This window comes from Convolutriloba macropyga, chromosome 13 (genome assembly GCF_964194025.1).
Source record: "Convolutriloba macropyga chromosome 13, txConMacr16.3, whole genome shotgun sequence".
NCBI lineage: Eukaryota > Metazoa > Xenacoelomorpha > Acoela > Convolutidae > Convolutriloba > Convolutriloba macropyga.
This window is the reverse complement of record NC_134480.1, coordinates 40,410,101-40,423,132: the sequence shown is the minus strand read 5'-3', so window position 1 is coordinate 40,423,132 and position 13,032 is coordinate 40,410,101. Positions and strand designations below refer to the sequence as shown.

At 37.2% G+C, this 13,032-nt stretch overlaps 1 protein-coding gene across 1 annotated transcript in view; it reads left to right on the top strand.

Moving 5' to 3' along the window:
• Positions 1-13,032, top strand: part of LOC142351416 (mitochondrial inner membrane protein OXA1L-like) — a 282,527-nt gene that overhangs the window by 263,524 nt on the left and 5,971 nt on the right. Inside the window, exons 2-4 of the mRNA XM_075403422.1 lie at positions 1,827-2,026; positions 8,604-8,741; positions 10,768-10,911. Of these exons, the coding sequence (XP_075259537.1) occupies positions 1,834-2,026; positions 8,604-8,741; positions 10,768-10,911 (475 nt within the window). The 5' untranslated portion in view covers positions 1,827-1,833. The remainder of the gene's footprint in view (positions 1-1,826; positions 2,027-8,603; positions 8,742-10,767; positions 10,912-13,032) is intronic.

The following is a 13,032-nucleotide window of genomic DNA, read 5'->3' as shown; positions in this document are numbered from 1 at the left end:
CATTTTTGTGTAGTGGTGTGATATATGAGGTTTTGCATTCCTTAGGCCAATGCAAGATCTTTTGAATAACTTGAAATAATGCCATAACTGCTGGGGCTAAAACTTGACAGCCATCACGAAGCAAGAAAGATGGTACTTGATCTGAGCCCGTGGAAGAACTGTCGTCATATTTGCTCAATATTTTTTCAATTTTCAGAACTCCAAATGCAACATCTTGTAATTTAATACTCGAATCTAAAGCTGTTGGAGCATTTTCGTGAATTTTACAACTATAGAGAGAGCTGAAAAAAATCATTGAATGCATTTGCCTTTTTATCGTCAGTTGAAAAACTGACACCGTCGTAATTCATCACAGGCGGAAAAACGCTAGTCTCTTTGAGAGTCCTGAGTAGCTTGAAACAGTCATTCCTGCTCGTCAAATTACATTTCTCAATAAGAAGACTCGTGTCAAGTTCAATTGACTCTGAAAGCTCTTTCTGACTTTCCCTCATTTTCAATGAGTCCGATAGTGTCCAATCTTTTTCCAGCCGTGTGTGTGCGTGTGGGAGGGGGAGCATGAGGACAAAACGAAGAACAGATCCAAAGAATTATCACTTACCTTTTAAAATGTAATTGTCCACAAAAAAATGAAAATAAAAAACCAATAAAACTGTTCAATTTTGAAATGATCGCAACAGGCGTTGATTAAAAAAAATTACCACACGGTTGTTATCGCCCTCGAAGTTATCATAACACCTCGGCTTCGCCTCGGAGTTTGATAACTTCTCGTTGGCGATAACAACCGTGTGGTAATATTCATTCATTGACATTTCATTTTTCTCTGCAGCTATATCAAACGATTTGCAATCACTGGTTGAATGCGACATGCATGGAGTTTGTACCTGGGGTCCGAGAACAGCGAAGCATAGGTTTCCGAGAAAGCTACCATATGAATGAGAGGGTGCCTTGGTTCCGAACGCGCAACTGACATTGATAGTTCATGCAGTGAGGGAGGGGAGAATATTCATAACAAATTAGTTTAATTATAATTTCTGTTCTCATGACGCAGCCCTAAAGAGTTGTAGTAATTGTAGTACTAGTGGTTGAAGATTCTGGGTATCGCTTATACCCACGGGTGGTCTGCACCCTCGTTTTTTTAGTCTACGCACATTAATTTTTTCCACGGATTGCAATATAGTGATGTCTTAGATTATATAGAAATTCTATTCTCGACGCAGCTCTTAAGAGTTATAGTGGCTTGTCTTTAAAATTATATGCGACGCAGTGATGTCTCATATTAGGGATCACTTTTCGTCCATTGGATTGTCCTGCGTGGCTTAATCACTGGCTGAATTGAAAATCCGGGTCTTTCTATTATAGTGGTAATTATACCCTCCATTGTGGTAAAATTACCATAATTTTGGGGGCTGTAGGTTATCTGACCACTAAGCTGGAGGGGGAGTGGGTATAATGGAAAAGACCCGAAATTCCTATTTATAGTCTCTTGGATCACGTTTTTCTTATGTTGAGCGATGTAAAGATACACAAATTTAAGATTATGCCGGTATCAGTAGACTTTTGATTCCAATGACTGCTAATTCTTCTGTCATCGTTTGCGATTATGTTCAGATCTAGGAAGGCCCGGTTTCCATTCCCGTTGGGTATCTCAAGAGTGAATTGTAAAGCCCTGTAGTAAACGGCACTTGGGGGAGCGGGAGTCCGAAACAAAAATCAGATTTTAGGAGTTATTCTGGAAACATTGCTAAGGTAAAAGCCTCACGAAGCTGAGGGGGGGGGGGGGGTGTCCGTAATTGGAAAAACAAAATTTCTGATATTTAGAAGTTTTCAGAAAACATGTCTTGTATAATTTGCTCACGTATTTCACGCATGCGGCCCGCTCTCTCATCGAGCATATCTCACACTAGAACGGCTAATGATCCCACAATTAATCAAGTTCGAAGTCTGGTGACAAATCCGTCACTTGTTGGACAGTTGTCTACATCCAAATTCTTAACACCAACAGCTCAGAAGCTGACTGAAACGACAGGTGAGCCTATTTTGCGATCTTATGTTTCGGGCTCTCAGACATAACGCTTTTTTACACGACGCCTGCGCTGGTGCTATTTTGTACATGATAATGAATACGTGTTATATAGCAATGCAGGATTTGTAAAGGGGGTAATAAATGGAACTTGGGGGAGCTGAGTCCGAAACAAAAAAAAACGACTTTAAGAGCTATTCTGCTGGAAACATTAATGACATGGATGAATAGAATTGCAATTTTTCTCTTTAATTAGTTTTTGAGAGTTTTGCTACCTCTGTTCTGCTCGCCAATTTTTTTCGTTGGACTAAATGCCGTACTATCCGATTGATAATGAAGCTACATAAGACTGTTAAACAATCATCTTCGGATATTCAAATGAACATCCATTCGGAGATGCAGATGGCATCGAGGTGCTTGCCAACACAAACCAAGTAGACTCACTGCTTTCGAAATCGAGAAATGGAGCTGCGAAAATATGGAATTGAACAAAGAAAAATCAAAATACTGCAGATCAAAGGGACATAGAAACAGTTGAAGTAGCTGAATGACAAAAAGATCTCGGAGTTATGTAAAATAGTTTAACATGTTCCAGAAACACATAAAAACGTGTAAATGAAGCTGAGTGAGCTCGTTAGTACCCGAAAAGTAAAATTACTGACGTTTCAAACCAACGGATCAGACTAAATTTCTAGGTTGGAAATGTAACCTCGGACTTATATTATTCATTGCATTAATGGTTCGCGTCACGAAATGATTTCAACGATTTTAAGAGTTCATAAGAAGGCAGCCTCCTGGATCTGTTGATTCTCTTTCAGCTACAATGACCGCTTGATTAAAATAACCATCTTGCCTATGTCATTGTGTATTGACTTGCACTATGCACCTTTTCTGATAACAGTACAGAGTGGAAAAGCCTCATTCAACAAAGTCTTGGTACACCAGTTAAGAGTATAAACTATGTGCTCCTAAAGTAAGACGTCGAACGGAATAAATTTTTTTGATGCGCTCCTGGATCCTACAGACAACGCAACTGGAGTACAAAGAGTGCCTACAAAGACTACAAATTCTTCAACTGGCGATGTATCATGAGGCTCACGTTCTCTTAATGTTTATGGACATAATACGAGGACGATAGAACATGAAATGGGAGGATTATGTCTCCAAAGAAATTTTGAACGAACGAACTAAAACGACGGGGAACACGATCTTCAGTACGAGAAGACTCCTAAAATGAACTCAGGAGAGCGATTTCTGGACGAGAGCAGTGTGTCTTGCGAATCTGTTTGGCAAGCATTTTAACTGTGACATTCAACGCATGAAGAACTTCAAAGAACAGCTCATAAGAGCGTACTATCATGTTTGTGCAATTTAGTAGTAGTATAAGACTTCTTTGCTTTTGAGGCACTAAATATTGAATAAACTCAGAAAATGATAGTCAGCATACTTATTTTGAACAAATTTGAACATCAATGACTTTAGATTAGAATAGAACGAAGGGTGCTCAAACATCAAATAATGCAATTTTGTGCAGTTTTTGGCATACAAGGCACTTCGAATGAAGAAGTTCTTCCGCGTAGATTGCTTAGTGGTCTTTTTTTTACAACAAATGTTGGCCTGTTGGAACTTCGTAACAATCGACTCTTGTACTCAAGATGAAAATGATCACCAAGGGGCATGTCATAAAATCCAAATAAAATACGATTGAGCATGACCAGATCCCTGAATTGTAGGAAACACGATATAGGAAGGAGCTTGCACTTAACTAGTCGATCCTTGTAATCAGTTCTGGAGCAAATCCATTTACAGCACCTTTTCTGAAGCGAGTCCAGCTTCCGCAAATCACTAGTGGAGGGAAACCAGACTTCTGAAGCATAAACAAGCGGTGATAATATATATTACTTGTATATACACAATTTAGTAGAGGAAGGTAAACTAGAGGGGAGATTTCGACGAAGCGATATAAACAGTAACACGAAGAAATTCTTTTTGAGATGTGCTTATCCCATTTGAAATTATGGCTAATTGTCAAACCCAGATCTTTAACAAAAGGAACAGGAGAGAGAGAGAGAGAGAGAGAGAGAGAGAGAGAGAGAGAGAGAGAGAGCAATATCATTGAACTTCAAATTTGTTGTATTGTTAGATATACCACCGATTATAAGAAGTTCAGTTTTGATGCATTAAACTCCATTGAATTTTCTTCTGCCCAGAGAAGACAGGCAGCGATGTCCGATTGCAGAATGCAAGGATCAATATTAAGAGCTTTGCTGTCATCAGCAAACAAGAACATTGAGGAGGAAAGGCATAACGGGAAATCATTAATATAGTAATAAACAAAAGCGGGCCCAAAATAGATCCCTGAGGCACAACAATGGTTATCAGCTGCCAAGTAGAGTAACTGCCTTCGACTTTAACACATTGATATCGATCAGAGAGGTAAGAGTCCAGGAGTCGTAACAGATTACCACCAATACCAAATAAACTTCGTTTGTAAACTAGGATTGAATGGGGCAACTTATCAAATGCCTTACTGAAATTTCTGAGCAATCCAGATTGTTATAAATTCGTCTAGATAGAAGAGTAATTGAGTAACCGTAAACCTGCCTCTCATAAACTCGAATTGCCTGTCACTGACGTTTCGCTTGATCATTGGATAAAGAGCTCTAAACAGCAGTTTCTCAAAAACCAGTGATAATTTTGGAAGTATGCTAATCGGGCGATAAGAAGTTATGCAGCGTTTCATTATTTTTGTAGACAGGGGTAATAACTGCATATTTCCATCGCTGAGAGAATATGGCTGTGGACGCTAGAGCTTCGCAGAGCTTCAATAGATAAAAGGACAGGTTTGGCTGCATGTCTTAAAAGATGTCCAGGAATATGATCGATTCCAGTTCCCAGCGACGCTGCACTCAGGGCCGAGCAGACATCTTCTCAGTCGAAATTCACGTTATTAACCATACGGTCACAGAAGTCAACCGCAGTATTGATTGGTGGATTGTATACGCTAATAAAGAAATTATTAAAGGCCTCGGCAATAACTTGAGGACCGCAAAGTATGTCATCATTGTAAGTTATTTCAGTTGGAATGGGAGTACGCTGAAGTTTATTGATGAGCTTGTAACACGCGGATACCCCTTTATGCTTCTCAGCATATTCAGTGGCAAAACAGGCGGTATCAAGTTCTATGGAGTTGCACAAGTCTTCATGGAGAGATTGAAGAGAATGTAAACGACAAAATTTACAGGCTGTTCTAACTTTGTTATGGAGATGTACAGTGCTAGCTGTAATACCAAGGTAATTCAAAGCGTTTTTGGTGCTTGCGCTCTAGAAATTGGTGGAGTATTTCGTCAAAACAAGCGAACCAATTTTCGACATAATGTTCATCGAAGCTGATAGAAACTGAGAAGAGGTTAGAACTCAACGCAAAGTTTACGCTATCGAAACTGCTGGAAGGGATTCTCGCGGGTGCACTAAGAGTTGCAGTAGTACTGTAGCTAACCGATAAATCAATACAAGAAAATACAGCAAGATGGTCAGAGAAGGCCACGGGTTTGTGACTCTTCTGAGGCAAAAATATGTCAGCGGAATTAGTAAATACAACATCAAGTATATGGCCCGAAGAATGAGTAGGGGAAAATGAGTTGATGCATTGAGTATTGAATCATAAAATCTAGGAAAACTTTAAAGTTAGCATTAGTTGTATAGTAATTGTATAGTTCTATAGGAATTCCAATCAACATTTGGTTCGCTGAAGTTACCTGTGATTATATATTTGCCGTGAGGAGGAATGAGTTGCTGGATGGTAGCGTAAATAGAAGTTCAATCAACTCTGTATTGACTGCCTCTTGGAGGATTATAAACACACACAATATTAAGTAGTGACTGGTTTGAGTGAAGTTTCACGGCACAGGCAACATCACCAGACATTTTTAGTGCTTCAAATTTAACAGTGCGTTTGCAGAGAATGAGAACACCTCCGTGTTACCAAATTTTGCGATCGAGTTGCTGTTACATAGTCAGGATTCAATGAAACATTGTCGACGAAATTATCGTCGAACCAAGTTTCACATATACACACTATATCAGGATTGTGAAGTGATATCAATTTAGTTAACTGGATTCGTTTGTTAATAGACAGAAGAGAGCAGGAATGGAGAGTAATCAATGATAAATGTAGTCTATCACAGAGAACTTCATTCCCGTCGACAGAGCTTGACTTTTCGAATTTTAATTTTCGACCTATCTACATTGTTTTGCAACAGCTTGTAACGTTTTTTTAGGACCTTTTTTCTTGTTGTCTATCTTCGTAAGATAATTCAGGCACTACAAGATCACCTTTATCTTGATAAAGGCGATTTCCAATTGCTTTGCTTCTAGATCTTCTGGCATCCCATATATTAGCAAAAGAAACAAGAAGAGGACAATTTTTGTCTTGCGTATCTTCCAAGACGACGGCAGTCCTCTATGTTGACATCCACACCAATCCCGAAGCATATTCTCTCGATAGAATTTTTGTCATTAGCAAGACGCTCATTTTGAGTTTTTAGTTCAAAATTCTCAGTCACGCCAATGAACTTGAGTTGACTTTCAACGTTTGAGCCTTGTTGGTAAAATGTCCGAGACGAAGAGTTCATCTTGACGTTGGATGCGGCACAGAGCTATCAACTATTAATTATAACTGGATTATTTTCAATAACACGATCACTCATGGATTTTCTTTGTTTAGAAATAACATCAATATTATCAATAGAAGACTTAGCTTTTTTGAGGTGCGAGACTGTATCCTTTAGGATCAATATTAGCCACTCCTTCGTAAGCTTGCCTGTGAGACTCTTGAAGGCAGCATCATCTGCATCCACCAATTCGTCCACTGAAGGATAATAGTATCGGCCACCAGAAGTGGAGATGTTTCGGGAGCCTCCACGGCTGCCCCATCATCATTCATTGCCATATGAAACTATTTAATAAGTTTATCACAACAATTAAGCTAAATGAATGCAGAAACATGAATAATTTAAACTTTGACTGAAACTACTGAAGGAAACAAAAAGCTTCCTTGTAGGGCCCTAAGTTCTTTGTTATTATTATTGTTATTTATTGTTATTATTATTATTGGTCTTATTATTATTGCAGCTCCTGAACGAAATCAGTTCATGAGTAACGCGTGACTGATGTATACAATAAGTTCTTCCAGTAGAAATACAATGAGTCTGACTCATGCTCATGGAGATTCCTCTGTTCATGCTCAAGTTGTAACCCGCAGTGAAAACTTGCTCCATTGGAAATTTGAAGCGTCTCACAGTCCGTGGGCAAAACTCAGATTTGCCTGTTCGAATTGCCCTGAAATTCAATACGACAATCGAAATTGCCAAACTTGGATGCTGCAGTAATGCAATAGAAACTTGAAACTCTGCAAACAGCTAGGGCGCTAAAATGGGTTTCTGGTTTCCTGTACGTGTTTTGAAAGTCTGCTGAACTGCGTGGAGCGAACCTCAGAGCCCAACTTTTGGGTGACCAAAGAAACGATGCTTCTTTTTTCCATTGTCAAATCTAGAGAATAAGACTCTTTTTCTTTGATGAGATTTTTCAACTCCGTTTTCGCTCGATCTTGTTCCTGGTTGTCTTTTCTGATTTTCTTAATTATTTTTCTTGATGAAGTTCTGCATCTTCAGTGTTATGATTCTTTAACGGCTCGCAAATAGATCTGTCTTATTCGTTTGCCCTGTCTTAAGGTAGAAGAATGCTTACGCCACCTTCTTTAACCGGAAGCGGAAGAGAGAAAACTTTCCGATATTTGTCATTGGATGATTCAACACTGAAGGGATAAGATTTTTCGGCTTCCAGCAGACTGTCCGAGTCTTAAGTACTCCTAGCAATAAAAGTCAATTTATGTTGCAATCCATTTGTTAATGATTTGTGCACATTCTGAGGGTTCACTATACTATGGTTGACGAGTTTCTTAAGCATGTTAGAGTAGTCCATTGACTTTTCTTTCATAAAATCGTTGCAGCTTTTATCAGGACCAATGACTGAACCCAGAACATGATGATGACTTTCAATAACGGCCACATCTTAAAAAAGTGACCAAAAAAAGAATAAAACGTTTAAAAGATTTACTAAAGAAAAAAGAACTTTTTTGCAGCCAAAGAGGATCTGACAGGGGAAGCGAGCTAACCGCGCTAGAAACAAATTCGAATTGAACAACGCCCTGAAAATTGTTTTGCCAAAGACGTAATTCGAACTTGGGATTTCAGTTTTAAACAAGGCGTAGTCTAGTAGAACCAAATTTCGATTTTAACCGTTCCTGGGGTGAAAATGGAAATCCTAAGTTCTCAATGTCGCTGTAAGAGTTTTCATTTTGTTTTTTTTTTCAAATAAGTGTTTTCCTTATCTTGTCTAAGATTGTTAAGCTACTTCAACAATTGTTTATCACTGTTTCGAGAGTAAAATATTAAATGAGCAATTTTTGATAATTCTAATAAATTTACATACGGGGCGTTTTGGGCGCAAGCTGTTTTTATTTCTTGCTATATCTTTTCTAAACCCTAATTTTGTAAACCATGTGAAGTATATGTTCGTATAGGTTTAAATGTGGATTTGCCTATGCAGACGATGAGTGAGCTGGGATTCACCTACTACTGGCCTTCGGATCTGGCTGCCAGATTCCTGGAGTTCCTTCACACCCAGCTTGGATTTTCTTACATAGCCGCCATAGTCGCTTGTGAGTTCGTTCATAGTTCTTAAGTGGTGTCAACATTGCTTGAATTTTAGACTAAATTTATAGCTGGTGATCGTGTGGGTTGCAAATAGAATGCAGCTATTAAGTCTGGGGGGCACAAAATAGTAAAGTTGCTAAATTCTTATAATACTAGGATTGGAAACCGTCCAATAAAGAGACAACCTAGAAACTGACCACAAAGGGAGCTGTGAATAAAGGACGTTTCATGAGCAAAAAAACAAACTTTTGAACTTATAATAACTGAGCATCGCCTCTCATTGCCTCCACTTTCTGATGGAAGACTGAATACCTATAGCAAAAATTTGTGTCGTTTTAATCAGTTCCTTAACCGTTTTTATCCGGAATGATTCAAACGGAAACTCATTAAAGCTGTACTGGTTTTTATACCAATGCGCATTAAAGGAAGAAGTTTTTATGGGTCTGGTTTTTTTTGTCAAACAAGAATTTTTCATTTCCAATGTTTTAATTTGAGTTACTAACACAGATTGATGCGAACAGTTCAGAAATATTTTCCACATGCGAAAAAGTTTTATTTGCGCTTAAATATTTTTAATTTTTTCGTATTATTGCGAGTGTTGACTAAATTCTGAAAAGTTCTCTTTATCCAACTGCTGACAAAAGGAACTAATTTTGTGCAGTACTGGTCATAACCATTTGCGTTGAATTAACTTCTCTTGTGAGCTCCAATAATCCATGAAAATCAATCTATATTGGACGGTATTCAAATTTTGAACTTTTTTGGCACGGCTTTTTTAGAAAGTTTTTTTTCACAGGCTAATTGAGTTGTTTGAAACAAATTTTTTAAAAACCTATGAAGTTTAGATTCAAATTTTTATAACCACAACACAAAGTTTGGTTAAGCATTTACAATTTAATCACCTTACAAACATACGAAAAGTTTGGTCCTTAAATTACTAGTAGGAATAGCTTCTGAAACCTTGTACTTGGTTTTCTATTGGAACACGTTCATGTAATCTCATCATTTCTTTAATTTCTTGATTTTTTTCCGGATTTCTATTGAAAGCGTGTTCCACTTTCTCGAGAAATTTATGATTACTGATCGGTCACTCCATTTAGATTGACGCTTATTTCGGAAAACTCTACAGTTCGGCAATTTTGTCTCATCTCATATTTTCCTAAAATTTTGGACGACTTGTTTTTGGATCCTTGACCGCTTTCTTTGTAGTGCTTTGTCAAATCCAAAAAATTTAGAACCAAAAAATTTAGAACATTAAAAACTTTTTTTAATGATGAGCTCTGCAGGTAAATTTTTTTCTCTTATTAGCAGATCCCTTGCGCTTTCAATTTTTGAACGCATATAAAGTGGTGAAGCCGGCAAGGATTGGCGAAACATTGCACTAAAATTGAAATGTGACAGGACTAGGAAAAGTACAATTCTTGCTTTTAACGATAAAAGGTGTCCACTAAGTACGTTGACCTAATAACAGTCGCCATTTTTGTCAATATTTTGTTTAACTCAGCGTCAAATCTCCATTTGTTCAATGTGATGCTGAAGTCGCTCAAAGTGATGCTGATGTTTTGGGAAAGGCTGATCTTTTCAATATGCTTTTGAGAAGTTTTTGGCCGGGATATTTTGTAAGTTTTTTACTGAGTTTTGGCGGTTCTAAAAAATACTGATTTTTGTTGTTGACATGCACAAATGTATTTTTGTATTCAGTAGGCAAAAGTACTGCTTTCTTCTCACAATAAAGGCTTAAGTATTTTTTCGTTCATATCCCCAGTGCAATCTTCGTGGATGCTGAATACAAGTTCATTTCATTATTTTTTATTACGAATGAAACTCTGTTCGACGCTTTTTAGCCTAGCTATAGTTTTTTGAATCCGAACTGAAACAAACTTGTCGTGATAAAAGTCACATTTCGTGTGACTTCGGTAAGAGGCGTGGTAGATTTTGGTTACAGTTTTTGTTACGACCTTGAAAGTTCGTTTGACCATGAGCAGGCGCAGTTTCTAGTGGGTCGGAGAAACAGTCTATTTTTGTTTTCAGGCGGACTTACAGTGCGAGGAGCGGTGTGGTACTCAATGGTACAACAACAGAAGTTCTTAGGCACTCTAATGGAGAAACAGACTACAAAACAAGAGATACAGTACGAGTATGACCTGGCGAAGAGTCAGTATAGACATGAACACGGTAGGATCTCATGTTTTGGAGAACTAGAGCACTGCTGTTCAAAAAAGGCTCTTATAACTCTTATATTAGTGACTATGTAACTTATAACCATAACCCCCATTCCAGTGTCTGAGGAGAGTAGGTGTCAAACATGGATGAGCAGTTTAAAGGAAGTTGGAAGTAGTCGTATAATTACATACCAAAGCTGCACTATGCATTCGATCATTAGCTTTCATTTTTTCCAGTTAGCTGAGAACGTTTGTCTGGCTGAGCTGAGAAAGAAAATTGGTTGCATTTTAATGAGTATAAAAATATGACAATATTCAAAGCGTTACAATGAACAGACAGCTCTTTTCAGATCTGAATCAAATTATTATCCTTTTCCCCTTATTATGTCTAATTCTTGACGATTATGAGCATGGTGAAAATAAGAAAACTACCTGTCATTAATAGCCGCGAAGCGATAGCTGAGGCTATTATTGGCCTTCTCTTGGTTTATTATTTATTTCGTCGTCAAGATTTTTGTTACGACCATATGACGTCACATCCACTTCAAATCTGCTTTTTGTTCACGCGTTCATGCAATTTCAACTGAATTACGTGCGCGATGTCATTTTCCACTCTAAGTGGAGCTAGTTTTTTTACAATTCAAAGAATTTGAATGGAATTGGTGCGCTGTGTTTTTTTTAAGATAAAAACGGGATAAACAGGTAAAGCCCAGCGGGCATTAAGGTTCATTAGAGGTCCAAAGTGGACTTTAGTAGTCCTTCAAGCGCTTAGAGTGGTGCAGCTACTGGAATAGCCCTAATTTAAGTTTAAAAGGTCATTTTTAGGGCTCGAGTTTTTGAGTTTGGGCTCAAAATGGTGAAATTTTTCATGTTTTTTTTTGTGATTTGTTGTTCTGATTAGTCTTAGGTTGAAATTTTTAAAAGTTGATGAAGGCTTTTTGCGAGACAAAATTGCTTGTTATGACCATTTTATGAGCTATATGTTTTGGTACTACAAACAGAAACGAGCAAAATGATACTAATTTGTGCAATTTTTTTTTCAGGTTTTTGAAAAATTTGTCATTTTTTGAGTTTTTTTAGCCCTAGGTTTAGAGAAACCTCGTCTAGGGTTTGATAAAGGGTTTGATGATAGATTACTGCATAGTTTCTAGTGGTAATGGAATGGTTTTACAACTTTTTGCCAATAAAAATTTTAGCATTTTCTGACAAAACTTGCAATTTTTTTTTATAGTTTTTGACATTTATTATTTATTAAGTTGTTTGTGTCCCAGCTGCCAGAAAACCTCATCAGGGGTTGGATAATAAGTTACTGAAAAAATTTTAGTTGCCATGGAATAGGTTTCAATTTTTGAACATCACAAATTTTAGCAATTTTTTTTGACAAAATTCACATTTTTTTCATTCTTGAAAATCATTTTTTCAGATTTTCCAGCCTCAGGGACCAGGCATTCTCCTTTGAGGTTTGTTAATAGGGCACTGCATCGTTTCTAATAACAATGGAATGGTTTCTAATATTTGAATGTCTCGAATTTTAGCATTTTTTTGATAAAATCTGCAATTTTTTTAAGGCTTCCTAAAGTGTTTGTCAGTTTTTGATATTCGTCCATTCTCAAGTGCAAGAAAACATATTCCACGTTCTGATAAAAAGTTACTGCATGGTTTTTAGTTTCAATGTATTTGTTTTCAACAATTTAACTTTTCCACTTTCAGAAGTTTTTTGATAAAATTTGCAATTATTCTCAAGCTTTTTCAAAACATGTGTATTTTATTTATTTTTTCCTGCCTCACCAGCCAGGTAACCTCATCCAGGTTTTGATAGTATATTATTAAATAGTTGCTAGGGGGCAATTGAATGGCTTTCAACATTTTATTAGAATGAGTTTCTATTTTCTGAAGTTTGAAATTTTTTCTAATAATTATTGCCTATCGATCTATGAGCCAATGAGTTTTTTGAAGCTTGGAATTGGCTTAGTGGATAGGCTCTGCAGACACAGAAATGATTCTGAAGATATTTATATCACGATTTTCAGCTCCATTTCCTTATAATTTGCAATTGATTTTTGTTCTTAATTTTTTGTTCATTTTCGAGTTAATCGATCTTCAAGGGCCAATGAATATTTTTCAGGTCTTGCAG